This window comes from Cervus elaphus, chromosome 5, assembly GCF_910594005.1.
Source record: "Cervus elaphus chromosome 5, mCerEla1.1, whole genome shotgun sequence".
NCBI classification, from domain to species: Eukaryota; Metazoa; Chordata; class Mammalia; order Artiodactyla; family Cervidae; genus Cervus; species Cervus elaphus.
In genome coordinates this window covers 97,867,358-97,893,544 of record NC_057819.1, presented here as the reverse complement: position 1 = coordinate 97,893,544, position 26,187 = coordinate 97,867,358, and the positions used below count along the sequence as shown (strand labels likewise).

At 48.2% G+C, this 26,187-nt stretch overlaps 5 protein-coding genes across 13 annotated transcripts in view; 2 read left to right on the top strand and 3 right to left on the bottom strand.

Moving 5' to 3' along the window:
• The window catches only part of KIAA0753 (KIAA0753 ortholog), a 57,250-nt gene extending 52,415 nt beyond the window's left edge, over positions 1–4,835 (bottom strand). Inside the window, exon 1 of one of the 5 annotated variants that reach the window (XM_043903472.1) lies at positions 4,639–4,835. The gene's annotated coding sequence lies outside the window, so the exon portion shown is untranslated. Of the gene's footprint in view, positions 1–101; positions 878–3,991; positions 4,585–4,638 lie in introns of those variants that run through there. The other 4 variants (XM_043903473.1, XM_043903475.1, XM_043903474.1 and 1 more) reach the window with 4 other exon arrangements.
• LOC122694574 (collagen alpha-2(I) chain-like) lies at positions 982–3,983 on the bottom strand. Its single transcript, XM_043903469.1, has one exon. The coding sequence runs from the start codon at positions 3,856–3,858 to the stop codon at positions 982–984; it is 2,877 nt and encodes a 958-aa protein (XP_043759404.1). The 5' UTR covers positions 3,859–3,983.
• A 75-nt stretch (positions 4,836–4,910) lies between the features above and the next one.
• Positions 4,911–7,221, top strand: TXNDC17 (thioredoxin domain containing 17). Its single transcript, XM_043903480.1, has 4 exons — positions 4,911–5,238; positions 5,820–5,901; positions 6,324–6,399; positions 7,034–7,221. Exons 1-4 carry the CDS (start codon positions 5,094–5,096, stop codon positions 7,100–7,102), a joined length of 372 nt encoding a protein of 123 aa, XP_043759415.1. The 5' UTR covers positions 4,911–5,093; the 3' UTR covers positions 7,103–7,221.
• Positions 7,222–8,464: 1,243 nt separating this feature from the next.
• MED31 (mediator complex subunit 31) lies at positions 8,465–14,316 on the bottom strand. Its single transcript, XM_043903476.1, has 4 exons — positions 14,195–14,316; positions 13,263–13,340; positions 12,696–12,792; positions 8,465–8,848 (listed from the first exon to the last, which is right to left on the bottom strand). The coding sequence occupies exons 1-4, from the start codon at positions 14,220–14,222 to the stop codon at positions 8,656–8,658; spliced, it is 396 nt and encodes a 131-aa protein (XP_043759411.1). The 5' UTR covers positions 14,223–14,316; the 3' UTR covers positions 8,465–8,655.
• A 15-nt stretch (positions 14,317–14,331) lies between these two features.
• C5H17orf100 (chromosome 5 C17orf100 homolog) lies at positions 14,332–25,661 on the top strand. Of its 5 annotated transcripts, none has more exons than XR_006341208.1 (4): positions 15,046–15,364; positions 17,417–17,580; positions 20,438–21,010; positions 23,353–25,661. XR_006341208.1 is itself a non-coding variant. In XM_043903477.1 (3 exons), exon 1 carries the CDS (start codon positions 14,672–14,674, stop codon positions 15,047–15,049), a length of 378 nt encoding a protein of 125 aa, XP_043759412.1. In that variant the 5' UTR covers positions 14,332–14,671; the 3' UTR covers positions 15,050–15,364; positions 17,417–17,580; positions 20,438–22,570. The 5 variants fall into 5 exon arrangements, 2 of the variants coding, with proteins under 2 accessions (XP_043759412.1, XP_043759413.1); XR_006341206.1 differs by lacking the exon at positions 23,353–25,661 and adding an exon at positions 21,627–22,570; XM_043903477.1 differs by lacking the exon at positions 23,353–25,661 and having other exon boundaries at positions 14,332–15,364; positions 20,438–22,570.
• The last annotated feature ends 526 nt before the right edge of the window (positions 25,662–26,187 follow it).

Genomic DNA, 26,187 nt, shown 5'->3' with positions numbered 1-26,187 from the left:
CTACAGCTGTCTAAAGATAGGCAAGTGTTTTGTAAACCACATGGGAGGGCCTCTCCCTGTTCTGAATGCCCCCTTATAGACACCACGCCCCCTGTACTCACCCATTTGCTTGTGTTGTTCTTTACCTATTTCACAGGTATTTGTCTCATCTTCCCAGCTAGACAAGGTTCCTTGAGGGGAAGGGCCTTGTCATGTGCTTCTCTGAGATTTCCCCCAACACAGTGTTTTGAGCATGGTAGACAATTCAACTCAACATTTGTCGAATTAAGCAGATTTTCCATAAGTTGACCAGCGTTAAATGCTTGGGGAGAGCTTGTCCTCTTAAATAATTCAATAGGAACTCAACTGGGAAACTCAGGATTTCCCTAAACTTTTGAATAAAGCCAAGGATTGTAGACTGGATTTGCTTAAAGACTGATACACGGGTAGGAATATAAAGATTCCTTGTTTCTAAGGCTGTAGAGATACGCTCAAAAGCGAAGATAGGAGGAGGAACACGAGTGAGGCCATCCCAACTGGCCTGATGTCATCATGGTTCGGGGGCTGGAGCCGCAGGAGGAAGGAGCCTGCAGAGTCAAGCTCTCAGCAGCTGGGACTTTCACAAGGTCAGTACTCCCTGGCTGGATGCCGAAGGCCTATGGGTCCATTCTCCAACAGGAAAAAACTAGATGATCCCACAGTTCCAGAATACCTCAAGTGATGCTACACACACACACAAACATACACACAAAGTCCAGGGACACCGGCCCCAAACCTTTCCCCCACACAAAGTTCCCATACAAAGGAGAGGACATCGCTCTCCTTGCAACCTGTCCCTTTCCCATTGCACCAGGAATTCTCCCAATATGCCATCCCATATGTGGTGAGGTGTCTCCACAAAGCCTCTCTTCTCCATCCCAAGACATCCCTACACCACAGGACAAATTTCTCCCCAACCTGTTCCCTCCCCAAGAGCCCCAGGATCCCCCAACGCCATCCCTACTAGTGGAATGCCCCCCTCAATCTGTCCTCCCCCTCAAAACTGTCTCCCAAATTGTTTCCTCCCGCCCTGACGGCAGACTCTCCTCCAGCCTGTCTCCTCCCACCCTGCCGTGCGTGATCTCTGATGAGGCCGATGCCTGTCTCCTCCTGTGACTCTTGGGGCACCTCCTCAGCTTCATTCTCCCCCACAGTCCCACCTGTTCTGGACACTCCTGGCATGTTCTCATAGTCCAGTTCTTCCCCCGCTGACCTCAGGCACCTCCATAACCTGGTCCCGCGCCCACAGGTGTAAGACACCCCCACTGGCTGGCTCCTCCCCACCAGCCCCAGGACATTCCTACCTCCGATCTCCCCTGTGGGGGGAGCCTCGGGGCCCTCTGCGAACTGTCTCCTCACCCCCGTGAGGTCAGAGACAGCTGCCCTGGGTTCTTCTCCTGCAGGCCCAGTCACCCACACCACTGCAGGCCCAGGCCGTGCCATGGGAACCTCTACAGCGGCAAGCACCCCCAAAGACAAAGGCACCCTCGCAGCCTCAGGGACGGCTCTGTCAGGTCTCCTCCACGCGTCTGCAACGCCTTCAGAGCCAGTCTCCCTGTCCACAAGTCCTGAAGCCCTGGCAGCCATAGGCACCTCAGTCATGGGTCTCCTTCCCCATACACCTGAGCCATCCCCAGAAGTAACATCGCCCACCAGCGGCCCAGGGGCCCCGGCAGCTGAGGGCACCCCCACCGTCACGGAAATGCTGGCAGCTGCCACCGGCACCTCAGCAGTCTGTCTGCTTCCAGATAAGCCCGAAAAATGCCCAGAGAGCATCTCCTCCCCCACAGGCCCTGGCATCCCCATGGCTGTGTGCAGCCCCATGGTCACACATGCTCCCCCAGACTGTCTCCCTCCCGCCAAGCCTGAGATGCCCCCAGGCCCCATCTCTTCACTCATGGGCCCAGGCACTCTGGCAGTGGCGGGCATCCCCATTCTGGTGGGATCCATGGCATCTGTAGGTCCCCACACTGTCTCTCTCTCCCCGCATAAGCATGAGACACCTCCAGAACAAGCCACCTCCTGCACAGGCCGAGGCGCCCTGAGAGCCATGGGCACCCCAGCATCTGCAGACACCCCTGCAGTCAGAGAAACTCCTGCTGTCTGTCTCCCCCCTGGCAAGTGCAAGAAACCTCCAGAGCCAGTCTCCACCCCCAGAGGACCACACACCCCAGGGGCCCAGGGCACCTCAGCAGGCATGGGCACCCTGGCACTCTGTCTCCTTCCCCACGAGCCAGCATCCTCCCCTGCCAACCACAGCTCCTGGGGAGCCATGGGTACCCCTGAGGCCGTGGGTCTCCCGGCAGCATGAACCCCTGCCCACAGGTTCCAGTCCTCCCTGGAGCTGCCTTCCTGACCCACAGAGTCAGACACCCATACAGCGGCGGGCACCCGGGCAGCTTCACCCCCGGGATTTAGCGCACACGGAGCTAGGGCACATCTATAGCTGGATACCCCAGCTGGCTCTGGCACCCTCACGCGCTCAGACAGCCCTACAGCCTGTCTCCTCAGGCAGAGACAGGAAGCGTCCCCACAGCCAGTCTCCTGACACACAGACCCAGGACTCCCTACAGCGGCGGGCACTACAGCCTCCTGCTCCCCCAGAGCCTGCCTCCTTTCCAGGAGACTCAAGACGTTCCCACCATAGGGCTCTCTGACCGTGGCTGGCACTGCCTCAGCCAGAGGCACCCCCAGAGCCTGCTGTCTAGCCCACAGGCCTGGAACGCAGCAGCAGCTGGTCTGCACTCCTCTGGTCCCCGATAATCCCACCGCCTGGGACAGCCCCAATGGCTGCTGTGTTCCCCACAAACCCAGGACACACCCACAGCCTGTCTCCGTCCTGGGAGCCCAAGGTACCCCTGTAGCCTGTCCTATACCCCAGTGGCCTGGAACATTGCCAGGGCCTGCCTCCTGCTCCTCAGGACCACACACTGCCCAGCCCGCAGTCTGGGCAGCTTCCCAGGACCCTGAGTTGCCCCCAGAGCCTGTCTCTGCCCACCCGGCCTGTCCCCTCTCCCTGAAGCACGGGTCACCCCCACATCGCACTCCCTCTTCAATCGCACGAGGCACCTCCATAGGCTGTCTGGTGCCCCACAGGCCAGGAAGAGTCCCTGGGCCTGTCTCCCCCACAGCGCGCCTCCTCCGTGGCACAACTGGGGCACCCACAGAGGGGGTGTCCCCTTGGGCCGCTCTGTGCACAGCTGTGGTCTGCCCTCTCCCCCACAAGCCTGGGGTGTGCCCACAGATCACCTCCTGTGCCAGAGCCCCAGGCACCTGTGCTGCCCGCTGTCTCCCCCAAGGATCCGGAACCCCCCCACAGCAGAGCTCTCCCGCCACAGCTCTGGGTACCTCCACAGCCTCAGGCCACCCCGCGGCCCCTGGCACCCGCAGAGTCAGTCCTTTTACTGAAGAGCTGGGGGCAACCCCATAGCCAATCCCCTCCAAGGGCCCAGGCACCCCCACAGTTTGTCCCCTCCCGGGCAGGTGTGGGGCAATCCCAGAACTTGCCTCCAGAGTCTCAGGCACAGCCACAGGTGGCATCCTCATAGCCTGGCCCTGCCCACAGCAGCCCATGGCCCTCTCACAGCCTGCCCCTGGGCCCGGAGGGATGGATAGTCCCCGGCCCCGGGGGGCTGCCCCCGCCTGTCCTTTCACCCACGGTCCGGTGAGACCTTCACGGCTGGTCTCTACCCACGAAGCCCGGCCAGGAACCCCCCTTTCCACCGGCCCCTCTCCTGCGGGCACAGGATGGAGCTCGACTCTGCTTCGTTGCCCACCTCCTGAAGCTGCCCTCAAAGCCTGCACTTTCAACCACAGTTCCAGAATGCTCCCATGCCCCATGGATCCCGGACGACCTTTCCTCTCACAGCCCCGGGGACTCCTGTAAAGAGTCTCCTCCTCCCCAGTGCCAGTCACCCACACAGAGCCGACAGGCCCCACCACCTGCGGTTCCCTCACAGCCCCGTTTACCCACACGGTCCCACGGTCTCGTGCAGCCTCCACCGAGCCTGCAGGGCCAGGTGTTCCCGCTGCCTCGTTCTCCCCCGAGGCCTGGGCTCTTCCCGCTGCTTGTCTTCTCCCCCATGGCCGCCGACGACTCAGCAGCCTGTCCGCACTCACGCAGCGCGTCTCCCGCACGAAGGACCTCGCCCGGCGCCTAGTTCCACGGCCTCGGAACATCCCTGCACCCCATCTCTTTCCCCACGGCCGCCGGACTGCGCGTCCGGACCGGCTGGGTCCCACGCATAGGCCCGGTCTCTCCGCCGCGAGCTCGCGCACACTCGGCCCGGGCAAGGCCCCTTGGCCAGCCGCCCCACTCATCGCTCCAGGATGACTCCCGCCTTCCCTTCGCAGCCCCGGGGCACTTTCTGTCTCAGCACCAGCTCCGAGGGCGGCTCCACACACGCTCTCACACACTCAGCCCTCCAAGCCTTCTTCCCTCCCAGCCCCCTACCCCCGCCCAGTCCCGGACGCCCGCCCCCAACTAAAGCCTCGGCAGAAGAAAAGGTAACTAGTGCCGACAAGCGGCAGGATCCGCCCCGGGTCAAAGTCTCCTCTCCCTCAGATCCCGGACTCCTAACGCAGCTTCCCAGAATCCCCCCAGCTCCAGCCGGAGCCCACCTGGCCTGGGGAGCGGCGCGGCTACCAGGAAGCCGGCAGGGGGTGGGTCGCGACTAGGCCCCGCTTCCGGCCGCTGGCCCAGTCGCCATGGCAACAGGCGCAGGGCAACTTGGGAGCCGTTAAAACTCCGGAGCCACCAAGGGGCTCAGGGACTGCGCCGCGGCAGGTTTTGCAGCCACTGCATATGGGGCTGGAACCGGGACCAGAGTGGGGCAGAAGCCGGGGTTTCGGGGTGCCGCCGGCACAGAAAGACCTGACAAGGCAGAGCAGACAAACTGTGCGGAAGAGTTTTGGCCCTCAGAGGCTCCCATAGCACCGCGGAGCCGGGCGGGCTCCCCCATGCCCGGCCCTACCCCCCGCCCATTCAGAAGCTGCTTCGCCCCACCCCGCACAGAGCCCCACCCCCCAGTGGCGGAACCCGAGACTCCACTAGCGTTCCGAGGCACGCTTTCCCGATGGCCAGCTACGAAGAGGTGAGCGTGTCCGGCTACGAGGAGTTCATGCAGGTGGTGGAGCAGCACAGTGGCAAGACCATTTTCGCCTACTTTTCTGGTTCTAAGGACGCCGAAGGAAAAAGCTGGTGCCCCGACTGCGTGCAGGGTGAGGCCAGGATTCGGGAGGCAGCTGCCCAGAGGAAGTGCCTGGAAGGCCGAGGTTATAGCCAGATAGCCGGGTGGAGGGGAAGCGGAGGAAGTCTTGTTCCCGGAGTCCCGCAGGGCGATTTGAGCTTTCCTCTTGCCTTCTCCTACCCTGTACCGACTCTCCTCAATATGTTAAGACCTTCACGCCCCACCAAAAGTGCTCTTCTAATCATTCGATCCGGGTAATCTTGGAATCTAGTCCTTTAGAACTTTTCACTTCCCCAGTATGACTAGTGTCTTGCAGGACACGTGAGATGGTCTCCTTTCTCTAATTCAGCAAAGATTTTTGCCTTTGATTGTGCTGGGCGCTGTGGCCTGGGGACAAATCAGAACTGAGAGGCGGACCTTACCCTTAAAAGATTTCTGATTTCTCCAATCAGAAAAAAAAAAAAAACACCTAACTTGTGTTAACCTCAGTGAACTGCACGGTCGTCTAAGTACTTACCAAGACTGAGGGGAAGGAGAGGGACGCTGTTTGTCAGCGCCTGATTGTAGAGTTGGTTTAGTAATTACTTTCATTTTTATCAACTTTTTAAAAAGCTGAACCAGTCGTACGAGAGGGGCTGAAGCATGTTGGTGAAGGATGTGTGTTCATCTACTGCCAAGTAGGAGAAAAACCTTAGTAAGTGGCAATGGGTTCTCTATTTCTCAGACACACACTAGACTTGCAAACAGGCGAGAAGGGCCTTTGTGATTCAGCTTCTGAGTTCTAAGGTTCAGTCATGGATAAGTCAAGCAAGTAAAAGATATTAAATACAAATTAAAATTTTGAATGTTCAGCCATTTGTATTAGGTAAGGGCAATTCAATAATTTGGCTTGATGTTAGTTCAGAACTTAATTGTCTCTACATTTATTTTATATCTTAGTATATATTCACTTAAATGAAATTTTGCACAGGAGAATAGGTCATAGACGTCAAGGTTTTTTAAATGTTTACAACAAAAATGATTGCTAAAGGCTAAAGTGGGAATGTATCAAATATCAAGCAGACTTTAAGAAACCAAGTAAATGTTTTTCATGATCACTTTCTCTTTTTGAAATAGTTGGAAAGATCCAAATAATGACTTCAGGAAAAACCTGAAATTAACTGCAGTGCCTACACTACTTAAGTATGGAACAGTGAGTATCCTTCTTTAACCGTTTTGGAGATACAATTCACCCTATCAAAATTCTTCACTTGTTCTGGATTGAAATTTGAAAAGATCTTGACATTTCATCCCAAACATCACACTGCTCTCCACAGTGCATTCAAAACAGACAACTTGGCCGTTCATCCCTATGGCCAATCCCAATGACGTATTAATAAAGCAAATACTGGGGGTTTTTTTGTGACTTTTAAAAGCCACTCTTATTTTAAAATTCTGTAAGCACTGCTGAAGAAAGCTGACTCACATATAATTCCTTAAAACAGTGGCATCAATAGTTGTTTTCAACTTAATTCATAATCCTGGAGGAAATGAAAGGGCACCTCCTCTAGTCATGGCCCTGGGATTCTCAATTAGAGTTAAGGGGAAGGGGAGAAATTGGACTTGCTGTCTCCTGTTTTAGTCCAGGGAACCAAGTATTTTAATGATTCACCTTAAGGTAAATATCTTTAACTACTTCATAAAACTTGTTACAACTAGTTGATAGTTTCTGTATGGGATAATTTCTCTGTTTCAAGACTTGTGTCATTCAAAGCATAACAACTCATTCCCTTCCTAATAACATTTTTGTAACCGTGGGTTAAGATATGACTGTTCTTCTCTTACAGCCTCAAAAACTGGTAGAATCTGAGTGTCTTCAGGCCAACCTTGTGGAGATGTTGTTTTCTGAAGATTAAGATTTGCTGATGGCAAATTGTGTCTATTTCCAAATTTGCTCTACTATAAAAGAAACTGTATGTCTGCTTTGAATTCATGTTAACAATAAGTAAATTAATCAAGGATGATGTAAAAGAAATTGATATATATCTAAACAATAGAGCACTATTAAAATGCTCCTGAACCCTCAAGTTTGCTTTAATATAAAGGTATTTTGGGGCTTCTCCATTGGCTTAGTGGTAAAGAATCTGCCTGCAATGCAGGGGATGTTATGGGTTCAATCCCTAGGATGGGAAGATCCCTTAGAGGAGGAAATGGCAACCCACTCCAGTATTCCTGCCTGGAAACTTCCATGGACAGAGGAGCCTGGCAGGCTACAGTCCATGGGGTCACAAAGAGCCGGACACGACTTAGTAACTAAACAATAACAAGGGTACTTTTAAGCTACCATAGGTAAAATAAGTCTTTAGGAGTGGCAGTAGTAGCACAAAGGTATTAGTGGAGATGACAAATACCTCAAAGACCCTAACAGTCCAGTAGACAGCTTCCAAATCTTAAAGGAGTTAGGATCTTTTACCTTAAATTCCATGAATTTACAAAGAATCATTATTCCTAAAACACCTTTGGCTTTACAGTGTAGAACTTAACCTAACCACTGAAGGAAAGTCCAGCGCCATCTACTCCAGCCTCTGCCTAATGCTGGCAGTGTTGTCACAGCTCTCTGGATGTGCTTCACTGGGATGAGGTGGGTGGCCAAGAGATCAGAGACTATATAACCTAGTGGTGGGAAGGACTCCAGTCTATAAGTCAGTCTCAATGGTTATGACTAACTGTAACCCTAGGCAAGTTATTTAACTTGTCTAAACCTCAGTTTCCTCCTTTATGAACATGGATCATTCTGAGGATAAAATGAGAACGCAGCTAAGCCTGCATTCTCAGGACCTGGCTTTGTGGTATCTGCCAAATAAATGTCAGCTTTCTCAAATGAGTACAAGTATCTGAGGCGCCTCACCTTTGTTCTAGTCCAAGGTCAAGAGTCCAATTAGTAGTTAACCACCAGTCTTCTCCCTGCCATTACTAGGTCAGTGACATACCAGTGATTCTTCCTTAAAGCTCTCTTGCAAAGCAGCTCGTGACACAGGTATGTCTCCGGCCTGTAGAATTTAAAAACCTTAATGCCGTTCCTGGTGTCTGATGTCAAGAGGTCACTGACTATCTCTCTGCAGAGGATGGGTGGGGTAGCTGATGTGAGGGACAGCAAGGCTCCAGGAGACAGACCTGTCTCATGCCCCACTGCCTTAAATAGGTCTACAGCACCTAACATTTCTGTTCTTCAAACATTTCTGTGTTAAATACTAATAAAAGCTTACAAATCCACAGGGAAATCAAAACAATTCTGGTTTAACAGAAATAATCTAGTAACAATAAAAGCTCAATTAAATAAGCACACTAACGGTTCTGGCTGCTACCATAATAAAGGTACGCAGGATCAGTCTTTTTTTTTTTTTTTTTTTTCTTCACTGTACAAAAGCAATATATACATGTCTTAAGAGCCTGGTCGGGATCCAGCTTTTTATTTTCCTGATGTGTTATTCTGCTGTTGCTGCTCCGCCAGGGCTTGCTGAAGGCGCATCCGCTTCCGGGAATAGTGCTGCCAATGCAGAATTTGCTGCTCATCAATAAATTTCGCACACTGAGCATTCACCAGCTCCTTGCGGAAGTGTTCGTACTGGAGCAGTTCTAACATGTGTAAACACTGAGGGTACCTGGGGTTAAGTTTATAAGTTAATGATTGACATAATAATACCACGCTCTAGTTAACTCACTTAAACATGCTTTTGCAGTCTATCATTTCTGTAACATTAACTTGGTATACTTTGGTAATACATTTTTTTTCTGCTTATACAGAAAAGCTAATCATCAAAAGTCAGCAAAATTTTCAAATGTGAGAAAACGTAAGCTTAGAAAGATTAAATAACTTACCTAAGACCACACAGTAACTGGTAAACAGCGTAACTGTCAACTGGTAACACAATAACTGGTCAACATCTAGGGGCAAATCACACTATTCTCTTCTGGTGATTTCCACGGTAAGGAACAGGAATACTTTATTTTCATAATTATGTGTTTAATACCTATTGGTTTTCCATAAACTATGATAAGAAGACAGCTTTTAAAAGTGGGTCAACTTCAGGAAAAACTATGCACAGATATTGTATTCCTGTTTTCCACAGGGATATAAAAATTCTGAAATTATGTACATATACTCTGAGGTTGAGCAAATACACTATAAACAGAAAGCCAAACTGCTGGCTCTCAGAAAAGTAGTTTCAGATTAAGGAAGGAGGAAGGCTAGAATGAATTGTTATTAAGTTGGAATCGAAAACATCAGGATGAACTCATGGCTTTATACACACACACAGATATAGAAATAGATACACAGAGACACATTTCTAGCTTTATGTGTTGAGAGAGCCTAGAATCAATGACACTCAGAACCAGTGAGCACCGAGTACCCAGATCATGGGTTTTAAATAGTATTATCCAGGGCTGGTTGGAGACGCAGCTGATGCTATGGCTAACATGGGGAAAGTACAAGATGAGCCTGGAGTATTACATAGTGGCAGAGAGAAAAATGCTCGAAAAATATAGGGATATGTTGAAAGTACACAGGAGCCAATTTGAAGGGGCTCCCACTGGCTGTATCTGGGATCACTACTTCAAGAAGATACATAATTATAACCCACAAGATAAAGAATCCAGGAGTCCATACTGATATAACTTTATAAAATGAATAAATAAATCAGGAACAAGGAAACAGCCTGTCCTTACAACTGAATTTCAACTAACAAATGAATAAAGAACTATGGAATTAGAAAATCACCACAGAAAAAGCTTTCAAGCAAGTATTTTCCATAGATTGCCAAAGTTAGGTGAAAGACTGAAATATGAAACAAGATATTTACATAGTCTCAAAGCATTCCCTCACAAGATAGGTATTACAAGATAGGTATTAAATACAAAGCGTAAAACAAGTAACTTGATACAGAGAAAACTAGCAGCCACCAGCTGAACCAGGTCATCAAAAGTCTGGGGTGGAACCCGAGCTCTGCATTTCTAACAAGCTACCAAGTGATACCGATGCTGCTGGTCTGAGGACCACAGCAGGGCCCAACACCATGTTTCCTTATTGAATATTTGCTTCCTATACTCCAGATATACGTGCTGCTGCTGCTGCTAAGTCACTTCAGTCGTGTCCGACTCTGCGACCCCACAGACAGCAGCCCACCAGGCTCCCCCGTCCCTGGGATTCTCCAGGCAAGAACACTGGAGTGGGTTGCCATTTCCTTCTCCAACGCATGAAAGTGAAAAATGAAAGTGAAGTCACTCAGTCGTGTCTGACTCTTAGCAACCCCATGGACTGCAGCCTACCAGGCTGCTCCATCCATGGGATTTTCCAGGCAAGAGTACTGGAGTGGGGTGCCATTGCCTTCTCTGCCAGAGATACATAGTTGCTTGTAATTGTCCGCAGCTAAGGCTGGAAAGCCCTACTCACACCTACTGTAGCTACTTCCTTCGCATGAGGATGTTCTATCAACAAAGACCTAGGTTTGAAACCAGCTCTGCCCATTCTCCAGCTGGGTGTCCTTGAACAGGGTACTTAATTAATCTTTCTTAAGGTTTAGTTTCTTCCTCCATAAAATAAATTAATGTGATAACCAAGAGGACTGTCTTCAAGTAACAAATGCTACTTCTCAATGACTGGAACTTAGACATACATGATCATTTATAAGACTTGGAGAAGAGCACGCTCAAAATAAGGGACTATAAGTATTTTAATAGGCTACAATTATAGCATCAACCAACAAGATGAAATAGAGGAGATACAAAAGCAAAGTTTGCATTTAGATTTTTTAAAAAACAAATGAGAAATAAATGGAGAACTCAACTAACAGCACTGATGAAAATGAGAACTGAAGGATTTTATCTGACATAAAGATCCCAGCAAATCAACAATGTGAATCCTTGACTGGAAGAGAGAAACTGCAGCTGCAGGTCGTGGCTATTAGTGAAATGGTGGAGGAAATTGTCTAGAAGAGGTAGCTGCTCCTCTGCTCTAGACAGTGACTGACCTGGGAGAGCAAAGACCTGGGATTACCAGATCTTCCAGAATTTCAAAGAGAAGCTGGAAATCTGGATCAAAATACGAAACTCTCCAATCTTTAAATGTTGGCAACTAGTAAACAAAAACCTTGTGCAGAAATGAAATGGGGGTTAATTTGCAGCCTCTCTTACATTTAAATATCTGAGTGGCTATTCTTTAAGAAGGCATAGATTGGTTCTGGATTAATTAAGGGACAAAACTAAGAACACGAGTTAAAGTTACATAGAGGTATATCATGTTATAATACAAGGAGGAACTTTCTGGAATCTAGCTAACAATGGAATTAGCTGCCCCTGAATGGAGTAGTATGTGTTCACTGGAAACCTCCAGCCAGTAAACAGATGACCATCTCAGCAATGTTGTGGGTAAAATTGAACCTGACAGTGTCTAGGGCTCAGTGTCCAACACTGAGTCTCTAAGTCTATAATACATACATATGACATGTTGCAATCCAGTAAAAAAAAAAAAATCTTTTCTCTAGATTATTAAATGAATAAGTGGTTCTTTTATAAAGGGCCAGTAAGGGGGGGGAAAAAAAAAAAGGGCCAGTAAGGGTGGAAAGGGTCCCAGAGGCAACAGGAGGATGTGGACTTCATAAATCAGCTGTTATTAGACAGAGAAAAGTGGCTTGGCCAAAGTACAAGTTTGAAACATTATCCTCTCAAATTTGTGTTTGTTTAGGGGGAAAAAAAAGGCTAGATGTTTCATCACTGCTTTTTGACTACCTATTTAAGACAAAGCAGAGGTGGGAGTTCAAGGCTTATTTTTTTACCATTAAAAAGAAATGTTTGTGACTGTAATATGCTCCTTGCATTTCACTAAGCCTTAAAACGAGAGTATCTATTGCACAACTTGAATGATAAATTCATGTATTTATTATGTAAGATATATAAAATAAGAAAGCAGCTATTAAGACTCGGGTAAGGTTACCTCCTCCAGAAACCCTTGCTTACAAAAGTACCCCTTTCTAAGTTCTTTCATTTTCAGGCTATGGTTGTCATTGCATATATAGACTGTGGGTTGGTTCCTTGAGGTCAGAAACTCAGTGAGATACAGGGAGTGGTACAAAATAAGGTCAGAGGAGACAGGGACAGATCACTCAGGGCTAAGAGACTAGATTTTCTTCTGCATGCAATGGGAAGCGACCAAAGGGTTCTAACGGAATGTTATTTCTATTTTTAAGAGACCAAATTGGTTTCTGTGTAGAAAATGGTGGTTCTTTGTTTGGCAGTGCAGGGAGAAAGGAGGAACACCAGTGAGTAGATACTGCAGTAATCCCAATTAAGTTAGAGATGAGTGTGTCTCGTATTAAAATGCAGGCAACTGAAAGGAGAGCAGAGATTCAACAGGTATTTTTTCCAACGCGAAACTAAGAAGTCTATTAAACATCAGTGCTTTGGAGTATAAAAAAGTACACACACGTTTAGGACTATAAAAATTAAACTTACTTTAGATACTTGGCATATTCTGGTTCTTTCCAGTAAAGCAAGTACTTAAGATAATTAACAAAAGCTTTATCTTTGAAGTAACCTCTTTGGGCAAGAACTGAAAGGCATAAAAAAAAAAAAAAATACATCTGTAGAGCACACCAGTCCTTGGACTACTCATTTGTGACTAACATAATCGTAAAGAATTTCCTTACATAACATTCCCACCACCAACACACACTGAATTCAAAACAGAAGTCCCAGTTTGCTCAATTATATATACCAGTATAAGTGCAACAGTCATTCCATTCTATTGAGAATGTATAAAACTAGATACTAAAGTCATCCCTCAGAACCCACAGGGAGTTGGTTCTAAGAGACCCAGCAGACTCCAGAATCCACAGATGCTCCAATCCCTTGTATAAAACAACAGAGTGCCATGACAGTACTGTCACCCTCAGGATGGGCAGATTCCACCAACTGAGGTTGCATTCAAGGATACAAAGGGCCAATAGTACTATGAATTTTGACTCCTCTATCAGAAATCATAACTAGCTACTCAATTCAATGAGGTGCTCAACAACTTACAGTTAAGGTAATTTGGGTTGGCTAAACACTGTACAAATTCCAGCTCCAACTGAAACCGCAGTCGATTTCCAGCATCATCTAGGAGAGAAGATAGCAAAATCATCTAAAATAAATGTCACTGTATATAATACTGATTTGAAGACAGAAAACTGCAGTACAGACACCTGACTAATGCTGAGTTACATAAAGAAGAGCATGCAAATGTTTTCCTAAACTGGGTGTGGGAGAAGAAAAACCTTCCTTAGAAGTCTAAGGAAAGCAACGCCCTGATTTAAAAAAAAAAAAAAGGTTTATCTAAAGTTAAATTATCAAAGAAAACAAGATCATACATGGAGCAGAACATTAATCACTCGTGAGCCACTATGTTGGGACTTCACAGTGATCAGTAGGATAAGCTGCAGCAATATGCCTTGCCTTATTTTGATAATACGTTACAAGCTGTTAAGTAATCAAGCTTAGCAAAAGCAAAGCAAATGCTAAATCCATCAAGAGATGTTCAGAATGCAAGATGAAAGAGACCCTGGTGAGTATGCAAGATCAAGAATCGCGTGCTTCGGTGAGACCCGTAAGTGGCACGGTAATACAAGAGTTCGCTGACGATATTTTAAACTTAGGCAAGCTCATCTGAGATACAAAAAAACAACTCGAGGAAGCGATTTATGATCCAAAATCTCTCCTTTAGTTTTGCCGGAAGCCGGTGGGGCCAGTGTTTGAATAACCAACGGGGAGAAAGGATCGGCCAACAAAACAAACTCTGAAAAAGCCAAATTACCTTCGCCCTTCCAGACGCTAGAAGAGCCCTGGTCCCTCCCGCTCCGATCACTCACTCTGCCGGGAGTTGGGCCTGGATTCTCAAAAAATTCCGGGAAGCAGGTGTCTGGGCCTGGGACAGTTTCTATTTGACAAAACACGAGGCTCGGAGCGCTACTCACCTGTCTCCATAGCGACGGCCGCGGCCATCACCAGCAGTCACTCTTAAGTCCCCAGCAGCCCCACACAGCCAGGATCGGAGAAACTGGGGAGGTCCGGAAGTCGCGGCGTCCCCTTCCTGCCGCGGGGCCGTGTGGGATGCGGGGGCGGGCACAGCTTCGCAAGGGGGCGGGTGGCTCCGCCCATCCAGGGCCCGCCCCGCCCCGACCCCGCCTCCACCCGGACAGGCTCTTGACAGGCTGGGGGGGCGGTGCGGGGGTAGACGGTGCTCTCGAGGGGCCGAACCCAGGGTTCCCAAGGAATCTTAGGCCTCCCTGCCCCAAGATCACGGTGCCTCCACGTGGGTCGCGGGGCCCTCGACTACTGCTCTGCCTGCGTCACAATGGCATGTGACGTCGCTCCTCACCGTATAAAATAATCCTTCGGGGATCGTGGGGCGGTGGGGCCAAAGGTCAGCCTAGCCCCGTTACCCCCATAAGATGGCCTCACCCCTTCGGGGAAAGCCCTCTCCGGCCCGGGCGGAATCCATCCGCTCCGAGGAGAGGGCGACGGTCAGCGTGGAGACCTCGTCCCACCGCGTTGAGACATCCTACCGTCACGTGCGGACATCTTCCCGGCAGGTGGAGACCATCCAGCGCCTCAGGGAGGAGCCTTCCGTCTCCCCCTCTGGGAAGCGACTCCCTCGAGTCCTCGAGGTGTCCTCCCAGCACGTGGAAACCCGCTCGCAGCTCACGGAGACGGCTTCCCGCCACGTCAGGGCCTCGTCCCTGCGGGTGGAGACGTCTGTGCACCGCGTGGAGAGCCCGCCACGGCGGGAGAAGCCGGCCGCCCGCCAGAACGTCCAAAAGGCCCGATGAAATGCTGCCTTCCTCGGGGCCACGAGAGGGCCATGGCCCTTGGCCAGGGCAGAATTGCCTCCAGTTCGCAGCCTGCCTGCTGCCAGGTGGACCGATCATCTTTGGTTTCCTGGAAACAGTCCACAAATCAATTTAAGAAAGAGCCAAGCTGCGGTTCCGGGACTTAGCCAACATTCATTGACCCTCCTGTACCTTGGACCAAAGGCAAGTCTTTGACCCAGTGAACAATTTTTGAAGCCAGCACAAAGTTTTCAGGCTCTAGATACTGCATGTGTTAAGCTGATGGAAAAGAGACTGTTTGAGCCTCCAAGGCAGGTGAGTTTTGAATTTGGGGCCCCTTGAATGACCTTAGCTGCCTCAAACCTGGAGAAGGAAATGGCAACCCACTCCAGTATTCTTGCCTGGAGAATTCCATGGACAGAGGAACCTGGCAGGCTATAATCCATGGGGTCACAGAGAGCTGGACATGACCCAGCGACTATCACTCACTCACTGGATGACCTTGGCTGCTTCAAACTTAGGGACAAGGAGCAAACAAATCATAACCGGTGGAATTAAATGCCTGCTGCAAACCTGAGGTGCAAGCAACAGACTTTCCTTAATTAATTAGTTGGCCTGTGTTTATGTTTCAATATATTTCTCTTCATGCCGAGTCCTTGTGCCTGGTAGCCATGCACACAGGTTTTAATAGAGGTCACACACACACACAAAAAATAAGAGGTCACATGTAGTTCAAAGTGAAAAGTGAAGGTCAACAATCAAGAGTAATCTTAGAAAGGAAACGTGACCTGTGATTTGAGGAGGTGCAGGGGAGGCATATTTATTGAGTACCTACTCTGTGGTGGGCGTGCGTTTGGGCTATAGCAGTGAACAAGGCAAACAGGGTCCTAGCCCTCAGGGAGCTTACATTCTAGTGAAAAGGCAGACAACAGATGACAAACCAAGAGTTTTCTATTGTGATGAGCACTATGAAGGAAACAAACAGGTGATGTGATAGAGAATATGCTGACCGGTACCTGTTTTTCTAAGTTAACCTGGTTAGCAACAACTGAAGGCAGGTCAGGGCTACCCCCTAGATCAGTAAATCTTAACAGCTAGTAGGTGGAATCATTCAAGGTGGCCTTGGCTGGGAATGAAGGGACATCCCTGCTTTCAACAATATGTGCTATTTATCCCATTTAGCAGGATGTAAAGACCTGGATTCTGTGGGACCTCATTGGGAGATAGAGTACTTGCTGTTGGCAGGCACTGTGCCCAGTCATTACTCACATTAATTCATTTAATTACAGGGGAGTGCACTGGAATAGGGCTCAGGCCAGGGGAATGTCATAAAACCCCAGAGGCACCCCTGGTGCTTCTGCTTCATCAAACTTCTGCTATAGACTAATACTTAGACTTTGGAATTTTAGTCTTTGGTGAGCTTACTCTCTCTTTTTAATGTGACAGACCATGTGCATTAGATACACACTCTTCATCAGTGTTTTTAAATGCGCAAAGTGCTTGCTTTTCTTTAACTGTTCTTTATTAATGTTTTCAAAATGTTTACAAAAGTGATAACATGCTTAATGTAACAAATGAAATAATTCAAGATGTGTAAAGAATCTGTCATCATTGCTTTCCATTTTCATCCTCTGGAAATAATTCGTGTCAGTAACTCGGTGTATATCCTTCCAGACCTTTCTGCAATAAATGCTCTGATCTCCTTATTAGTCGTACCTGGAAAACTAGTTGAAAGGTTACTGTGAAGAAGCCAAGAACTTGATTTCTAGATGATTGACTCTCTTGGAATCTAATCCATTTGTTTTACTTAATAAGGAGACTGAGGCACAGAGAGAGAGCACCTTGCCAGTCACATGGCACTTAGCCTGCTTGCAGTAGCACTGCCCCCCCTGGACTGTCAGAACAGCAAGGATTTTACCACTGCAAACTCACTCATTTAGTTGTCAGTGGCTTGTCCACAATACCCATTAAAGATACCAAGAGAAAAGGCTAGAGTAATTAAATGGTTCTTTAGTGTGTCTTTGATGAGATTCTTTACCAGTCCCAGGGCCACTTTATCCATTAGGCACGGCAGGCTGTAATCCTAGGACCTGCAAAAATCCATTGGCTTCAAAATACAAGTAGAAGAAAATAGCAAAATTGAAATTAATAAGGGTCAGTGGGCACACCTTGTAATATATGTAATATGATATGAATCAGGACCTCCAAAGATAATATCTAAGATCCAGCCTTAAAATGGCTCTGCCAAGGCAACTCCACACTGATACCTGGGCTCCAACAAGATGACAGGGTAAGGCCTCTCTCCAAAAGTGTTAAGACTGGTAAGACTTTGATTCCTTTATTTTCTCTTTTCTCTCCCCTAAGCAGACTGACCTTCCCAGTGACTGAGAAACTAGACCTCTGATAAGTGAATTCATCCCTCTGGGCCTCACTGCCCCCACTGAAAATGAGATGTTTGGACCAATCTTTGAATATGTGATTCCCAAAGTGAGGAATGCAGACACTGCTGGTGTGCAAGATGATTTTAGGAGGTATGAGAACATTTTTTATTTTGATAATTAAATATTTATTTCAGTGTTTTTCTTTTGTTCAGTCACTAACTCGTGTCTAAGTCTTTGCAACCCCTGGACTGCAGCACACCAGGCTTCCTTGTCCTTCACCATCTCCCGGAGCTTGCTCAAACTCATGTCCATTGACTTGGTGATGCCATCTAACCGTCTCATCCTCTGTCGCTCCCTCTCCTCCTGCCCTCAGTCTTTCCCAGCATCAGGGTCTTTTCCAATGAGTTGGCTCTTTGCATCAGGTGGTCAAAGTATTGGAGCTTCAGCTTCAGCATCAGTCCTGCCAATAAATATTTAGGATTGATTTCCTTTAGGATTGACTGGTTTGATCTCCTTGCTGTCCAAAGGACTCTCAAGAGTCTTCTCCAACACCACAGTTCAAAAGCATCAGCCTTCTTTATGGTCCAACTCTCGCATCCATACACAACTACTGGAAAAGCCACCCAGACCTTTGTGGGCAAAGTGATGTTTCTGCTTTTTAATGCTCTGTCTAGGTTTGTCATAGGTTTGTCTTTTCTTCCAAAGAGCAAGCGTCTTTTAATTTTGTGGCTGCAGTCGCCGTCCACAGTGATTTTGGAGCCCAACAAAATAAAATCTGTCACTGTTTCTACTCTTTTCCCCATCCATTTGCCATGAAGTGATAAGACCAGATGCCATGATCTTCATTTTTTGAATGTTGAATTTCAACAGTGAATTATATATAATATAAATATAAATGGATTATATACATATATATAATTTTATATATATGTATATAACTAACATTCATACTTGTTATTTCACCAATATCTTACTTAAGCTATAGTGGGCATTTTTAAATGTTTAATTGATTTAAAGAAAAAATAGATTCCATAAACAGTCGGCCTTCAGTGTGGCCAGAAATTTGAAAGTGATATGGAACACACTGATTAGTGTTTGGGAAATGAGGCACTAATTTAGTTCCCTAAGTGAATGGATTTTTAGATGCATGAGAAAGCCTGGGACTGTGAGGTCTATTTATTGTATCGTAATCAGCATTTTTCTTACTCATGAAATAAAAAATAGAAAATATAGAACATATCAGAGTGTTCACACATAGTAAAGGTAAGACTTGCTTTGTGAAATTTTTCTGTATTGTCACAGTGTGCTAAGTTTCCTCAGTCGTGTCTGACTCTTGGCAACCCTATGGACTCTGTCCTTGGGATTCTCTAGGCAAGAATACTGGAGTGGGTTGCCACGTCCTCCTCCAGGGGATCTTCCCAACCCAGGGATCGAACCCGGATCTCTTAACATCTCCTGCATTGGCAGGAGCGTTCTTTACCACTAGCACTGCCTGGGAAGCCCTGTCACAGTGTAAAATATGTTAATATTGGGAGTCACTGTCCAGAAAGCTGAAAAAATCCTCTGAGTCCATGCGTGTCTGAGTTTGTGCCATGACAGACCGTGGACAGCAGAGGTCAGACCATCCCCACACCGCACGGCAGCAAAGGCTGATCCTTAGCTGAGCAGAAATCTCAGGGGCACGCCAGGCAGCACAGAGGCCTGAGGCCAGGCCTGAGGTGACAGAAAATCACAGTTGTTAACAGACAATCCAGCTTGTTTGCCTGCGGCAGTGACCACTTCTGAGAGGGACCAGAGCGCCAGGAGCTCCCTGGCCCTCCCGGGGAGCACTCCAGGCGGCACTGACACAGCCACTTCCCAGCCTCCACCCGCAGGCCGCCTTCTCATCTCTGAACTTTTCCCAACACCCTGGGGATGCTTTCGTGTCTGGTGCTTCTCAGTCTAAGGCCCTGTGATTCAGGATTAGGCCCAGCCACGTTCGTCTTGAAAATCAAAGCATCTTCGTGTGACACGCCCACACTGATTTAAGGGCGGACATTCGTGTTACACGTTCCATTCCAAAAGGAGCCTTGAGAGTGGAGACCAGCCAGCACACAGTGAGCACTCACTCTCCCCCAGGCACTGTTCAGAACACCCCTGCCTCCTTCACACCAGCATGAGGTGGATCAGAACACGGGAGCACAGAGAGGTTAAGGCACCTACCCCGAGTGACCAGCCAGGAAGAAGAGGGGCTGAGACCCAAGCTGACTGCAGAGCTTGTGCCCGTAACCACTAGCTTCTGCTGACTCGAGAGGCTGGAGAGCCGGAGAGCCTTCCCAAGTCTCTTTTTTTTTTTTTCAATTTCTTTTTTTCCCCCAAGTCTCTTTCTGCTAATCCCAGTGTCACGTCCAGCAGCCTCTTCAGTCCACATCCTCCCTGATCCTCCTGTAGCATTTGACCCCGAGGACCATCCCCTCCTCGAAATTTTCTCCTACATTGGTTTCCATGGAGGAGAAAATCCTGCCTGTCCTCAAAGCCCTGCCCCATTTCCACCCTCACCAAGGAGCCTGGTCTTCCACCCAACCCTGAGCCCGCTTCCCGAATCTTCTCACTCCCCACTGCCGCCCCTCTGTGTACAGCACCCATGTGATCGCTCTTTAAATTACTCCTGCTTGTTTATTCCTGTCCCTCCCATGAGACTGAAAGCACATCAAGGGCAGGGACTATCACAAAGCCTCTTTGTGCCCAGTGACTGTGCCCGGACCGAATGAACAAGGTTTGGTTTGTCTGGACACAGGCATGGTCACTGAATGTTCTCAGCCCCCGCTGTAAGGCACGGGCATCCCCTGGCAGTAAGCAGGGAAACACAGGGGGGTATAGCTTCTCCAGAGCACAATTAAGGACACATTTGCAAAGCCAGACGGTCTTTGAATAAAGACAGAATTGTTCAATGACACATGCTCACTCATACTACACGGTCTTTTTCCCTTCTTTTTATTCACCCACGATTTATTGAATTCCTGCTCAGTGCCAGCTTCTGAGGTGGTCGCCAGGAGCTAGGGGAAGATGGAAACGGGATGATTCAAGTCCAGAAGCAGATCTGTGCCTACTGTTGGGGTAGGCCAGGAAAGGTGACCCCATGAGCCCTCCTTCCCTTTGCCTTCCATCTGTTATAAATTGCCTTCACCTCATGATGCTTCAGCTGGGAGTCCAGACTGCAGCTGGCTTAAACAGATTGCTGTGCTTGCAAATAGCAAGACACTTCAGCCTGCAAAATCAAACTTTATCCCTTTTCTTAAATAAGGATGCAACTCCACTGTGTCAGTTCGGGCTTTACTTCTTGGGGTGTGACCTTGGAGTGACGCAGCGGGCATCACCCAGACTCCCTGGGGCCACCCAAGTGAGCTGGCCAGGTGGGCAGCCTCAGCTGAGACTGTCTCCCCACCAGGCTGAGGTCTGCGGATCAGGCTTCATGGTTGGAGAGCTCCAGACAAGGAGCGGCAGGGCAGGTCCCTTGGGAAGACAGAAGTGTGTGAGGAGCCAAGGACCACCATTCGCCAGCAAGGGTGGGGCCACCCAAACATCCAGATGGTGGAATCATGTATGTATTATTTTTTATGAACTGACAGTTTTTATTTTCTGTTTATTTGCACATACCACGGTCTTCATATTCGCTATTTGTGTAAATATTTATAGCAGCCTTCCTATAGCCTGTTGGACAGAATGGAGAACACTGCACTCGTCATCCTTTTATGTACAGGCCTGTTATTTTTCTGTTGAATTATTTCCTGGCAACCCACTCCCAGGAGTTTAATTACCACAGGCAAGGGGATGAACATTTTAATAGCTCGAGAGCCGTATTGCCTAATTCCTTCCCTAGAAGACTGTGCTAATTTGCAGGGCCCCTGACAGTGTGTTTAAGCTGGCTTTACCACAGCCTCAGAGCATGAGATGTTATCATTTCCCTAATGAGTGCTAATTTAGTAGGTGTGGAGTAGCACATTCAGCTACTCTAACGTGCGTTTCCCTGACTACATCGAGGATGAGCGTGTTGTAGGCACTGGTCCCTTCTTTCGATGGCTTCCTGCTGCATTGTAGGTCCCGTGTGTCTGTCTCTCTCCACCTCTCACTGACTGTGTGTTGATCTCTCTCTTTCTAAACCTGTCTCCATCTTTCCACCTCTGAATCCTGTTTTTCTCTGGTTTCTAACTGGGCAGACACATGGCTGATTCGTGACGGTCCTGGACGAGCCCTGACAAGCTGCCGGCTGGACCCAGACCCTGGGCCCTCCCCAGTGAACTCAGACGAGGTTCTTCCTTCCAGCTGGGGGGCTCATCTGGGCTGACTGCCCAAGAAATGGCTGGGAATGACCAGGCTGGCCCTCCTCAGTGAGCCCCTCTCATGATGTGTGCCAGGCTCTCCATCCTCAGGACAACGCGCCAAACAGACCTGCATGTCCTGGCATTTGGGAATGTGGGGTCTGACAGAGCCAGTGAGCGGGGTCCCGGAGTCTGGCTGGGTGACGGCAGAGGGGCCCACAGAGGCCAATGGCTCCCGCGAGCCCTTTGCCCAAAGTGGTAGAAGGAGCTCGCTTATCAGGCAGAAAACCCCCTTGGCCCCACGTAGATGGAGAGCACCCAGCACTCCATAGTGTGGCGGGAATGGGGGCCTGGGACACTGCTCCACTTCCAATGGTCTCAAAGGTTCTTGGGCACTTGGGAAGATTCCAGAAAGACTTCAGAAAAGCAGCTGACCTCGAGGGAAGCTATGCACATGTACCCGGTGAAGCCCCATGCTTGGCGAGTTGCTGACTCCAGGCACCAGGCCTGCCTGCCGCCACTTGTCACTGAAGGTCGACGGGCCTTGGGGGGTCTGGGCCTCTGCAGTCACCTCTCAGACTCCGTGGATGGTCCTAGAACATTAGAATCAGAGAGATTGTTAAAAGCCAGACAGGAACTCTAACATCAAGTGTTCTGCCCTTTCATTTAATGTTTTCAACATAACTCAGCTCTTTCTAAAACTATTATTATATAACAAATGCATGGAAAAAAGTGAACGTGTTAGTTGCTCACTTGCGTCTGACTCTTTGTGACCCCATGGACTGTAACCCTCCAGGATTCTCTGTCCATGGAATTCTCCAGGCAAGAATACTGGAGTAGATAGCCATTCCCTTCTCCAAGGAATTGTCCTAACCCGGGGATCGAACCCATGTCTCCATAATTCCAGGCAGATTCTTTACTGACTGAGCCACCAAGGAAGCCCATAAAAATGCATGCCCATTCTTAAATATTTGGAAAATACAGAAAACAACAAAGAAGGGAATGCAATACCGTAGATTCACCAAAGATAATGTTAATTATAAATAGAAATAATATTTTTATTATCACTAAGATCATACAGTATATATTATACAATTTTGTATGTACTTTATTCACTATAAATTATACATTATAAGCATTTTCAATATAGTGAAATATTCTTCATAAACACTTTTAATTCTTACATACAAGTTTTGAGTGAGACACACAAATAAATAAATACTGAGTTAGCCAAAAAGTTAATTTGTTCAGGGTTTACTGTGGAAAACCCTGGATGAACTTTTTGACTAACCCAATACTTACTGTTATCCCAATGTTTGTCATCTATGTTTTTCGTTTTTCAAGGATGTAAAAACACACTGGGATGGTGGGGAAACACTGAGGTAAAAATGTTTTAAATATAAATCTTTGTCCACAATTTGGATTTTCCCTTAGATTATTCATAGATTTTCCCTTAGATTATACTCAGAGTATAAACATGTTTTTAGTCTTTTGACTTTGCTTTCCAGAAAGGTTGAGCTAATAACACATATTTGTCTCACCACATACAACTACATGAAGAAATGTCACCTTAAAAACATTTACTGATCCGAAAGTCGATGTGTCTATTGCTTCCTTTTAATAGGTAATTTGAGACCCAGTGAGGAAAAGAGACATGCCTGCGGTCATCCCAGGAATGTGTTATCTCATGCCATCCTCTCAACAACCTACAGTATCAGGGAGCTAAAGCGCATGGATAGGATAACCTGCTCAGACTCTCACTCAGCTCATGAGGCATGGAGCCTGTGAGTTTAATCCCACATAGTCGGGAACCCTGGGCCCTTCACCTCGGTTCTATGGTGCTTGTTGTTCCCAGACATGATGCTGAAAGGTGGTTTGGGGCCAAGACCTGAAAGAACTAGGAGTTTGGATGGATTTACCCTATAGACAGAGGGGCGCCATTAATGGGTCTTAAGCCTCAAGACTGTGTTTTACAAAGATATTTCTGGTGGACTGGCTGGGGGAGGCTGGAGACAGGGAGGCTGGTGGGAGAGATGTGGGGCACAGATAACGTGGATGACAGAGGCCTACGCATACCCATGTGCACGTGTGCTTGTGGGTTACGGGCCCTGGGCAGTCGGGAACATTAGGAGTCTGGGGAGGCCTCCTGCCATGCCCTTTTCACTGGGCAAGGGCCATTTTTATCTGCTACACGTCAGGCAAAACCTGTGCCAACTGCCCAAGACTGCACCTCAAATCTAGCAAATAAGAGAGAGGATGGTGTGGATTACGTTATATTTAAAACAAGTCCACACAATGCCTGTAATTTTTTATTCTGACTCCGTAATTACAGCCCATGACCGGTCAGATCATAGTTATCCCCACACCGACCCGCTGTTGAGACACATTGAATTAAAGGCTTTGCTGCTCCTTCAGATTCTATTTTGGACGCCAAGCACTGGCAGGTAACTGGCCTTTCACGAGACCCGTCTCAGTGGAGCCCCTCCCAGAGCAGCCTGCATGAAGGCCAGGTCAGCACTGGGCCCTTGAGAAGACCCCTGATGCTGTGATGCTCTGCCCAGCCTGAGCCTTGGGCCAGAGCCAGGGCCTGGAGAGCTATGGAGGCACCATCCTTAGAGCAGGCCAACCTCCCATGGTCAGGCCCATCTCGGAGCTTCTGCACTCTGAAAGATTCCTGCCCCAGACCTTGACCAGGGTCCCAGGGTCAGATAGGCCAAGCCCTGGCCATCGGGCACAGTTGTCACATATAGGCTGGCATTGCCCAAAGGGGCCTGGTTTAGAAAAGAGGAGGAAAAAACACAAAGAGCACAAGCCAGCCAGGCTCACACAGGCAGCCCCTGTGACTAACCCGGCCTGGGATCCACCAACGACCACCTCTCAGCCCCTGATAGAGCAGGAGTGGGCTTGTCCCTGCCCACAGACCTGGAACCCCACTACCCTTCCTCCCCGTGCCCCCGGCCCCCACACACAGACCTGCCTCCAGGTGACCCTGGCAGGGAGATCGACTAGCTCCCACTTTACATAAACTGCAGGTCTGGGCTCTGTCGGAGGCGCTCCACTTGTATCATCCCATTTACTCATGTCACCCCTGCCAAGTAGGTGTGACTAGTGTTATCGCAATCTCCAGTTTAGACTTGAGGACGTGGAGCTGAGAGGTCAAGTGTGGGGCTTCAGGCCACTAGTTCATGTGTGAAGGAGTGGGACCGGAGTCCGGTGGTCAACCTTCTCCCCAGACCTCATGGCTCGTCCACAGGCAGCTGACCTGAAACCACCAGGCTTGCACCCAGCTGCTGGGTGGTGGTCTCACACCCGCCGGCAACTCGGTAAGCACTTGGGCCCAAGAAAGTCCAGTCCCAGTACCTGAGCACAACTCTCCTGCTACACACGGCTCCTTGCCTCAGCCAGCTCCCTGCTCCGACCCTTGCTCTCACGTCCCGCTATAGAACAGACAGTTCCTTCCTCTGGCCTTTGATGCATCTTGCACACACTTCTGCACTTATGTTTTTACATCTAGGACATTATTGTCACTATTCACATGACTCTCCTACCAGACTTCTCAAAGGGAAGGGCCTGTGTCCTGCCTCTCAGTTACTAGTTTGACACCTGGGACATAGTGGCTGCCTACTATTTGTTGTAAGAAAAAAGGAGAGTCTGAAAAACTATTCATCCTTCAAAACTATGGCTAGATGGGACCTAAATTAACTTAAAATCTTTTGCATAGCAAAGGAAACTATAAACGAAAAGAAAAGACAATCCTCAGAATGGGAGAAGATATTTGCAAAAGAAGCAGCTGAAAAGGGATTCATCGCCAAAATATACAAACAGCTCATGTAGCTCAATACCAAGTAAACAAAGAACCCAATCAAAAGATGGTCTTCAAAAAAATGGGCAGAAGACCTAAATAGACATTTCTCCCAAGAAGACGTACAGATGGCCAACAAACACATGAAGAGATGCTCAACATCACTAATTATTAAGAGAAATGCAAGTCAAAACTGTAGTGAGTTATCACCTCACACCAGTCAGAATGACCACCGTCAAAGAAATCTACAAATAACAAATGCTGGAGAGGGTGTGCAGAAAAGGGAATCCTCCTACTCTGTGGCAGGAATGTAAATATGGTGCAGTCACTATAAAGAACAGTATGGAGGTTCCCTAAAAGACTAAAAATAGAACTGCCATATTATGCCACTCCTGGGCATATACCCCAAGAAAACTGTAATTCAAAAAGATACATGCTTCCCAGTGTCCACTGCAACACTATTTACAATAGCCAGTACATGGAAGCAACCCGCATGTCCGTCAACAGAGGAATGGATAAAGAAGTGGTGCATATACACAATGGAATATTACTCAACCTGAAAGAGGAACGGAACTGTGCCATTTGCAGAGACATGGATGGACCTAGAGACTGTCATACACAATGAAGTCAAAAGGTGAAGAACAAATACCATCTCCT

Bases quoted from the DNA above. Each gene is read 5' to 3' on its own strand.
- C5H17orf100 (XM_043903477.1), top strand. From the start codon at position 14,672: ATGGCCTCACCCCTTCGGGGAAAGCCCTCTCCGGCCCGGGCGGAATCC.
- MED31 (XM_043903476.1), bottom strand. From the start codon at position 14,222: ATGGCCGCGGCCGTCGCTATGGAGACAG. The intron at 13,341-14,194 runs GTGAGTAGCGCT...CTTCTCTCCTAG, and splicing joins GGCCGTCGCTATGGAGACAG to ATGATGCTGGAAATCGACTG. The intron at 12,793-13,262 runs GTAAGTTGTTGA...TATGCCTTTCAG, and splicing joins CAACCCAAATTACCTTAACT to TTCTTGCCCAAAGAGGTTAC.
- TXNDC17 (XM_043903480.1), top strand. From the start codon at position 5,094: ATGGCCAGCTACGAAGAGGTGAGCGTGTCCGGCTACGAGGAGTTCATG. The intron at 5,239-5,819 runs GTGAGGCCAGGA...CTTTTTAAAAAG, and splicing joins GTGCCCCGACTGCGTGCAGG to CTGAACCAGTCGTACGAGAG. The intron at 5,902-6,323 runs GTAAGTGGCAAT...TTTTTGAAATAG, and splicing joins CAAGTAGGAGAAAAACCTTA to TTGGAAAGATCCAAATAATG.
- LOC122694574 (XM_043903469.1), bottom strand. From the start codon at position 3,858: ATGGGGCATGGGAGCATTCTGGAACTGTGGTTGAAAGTGCAGGCTTTG.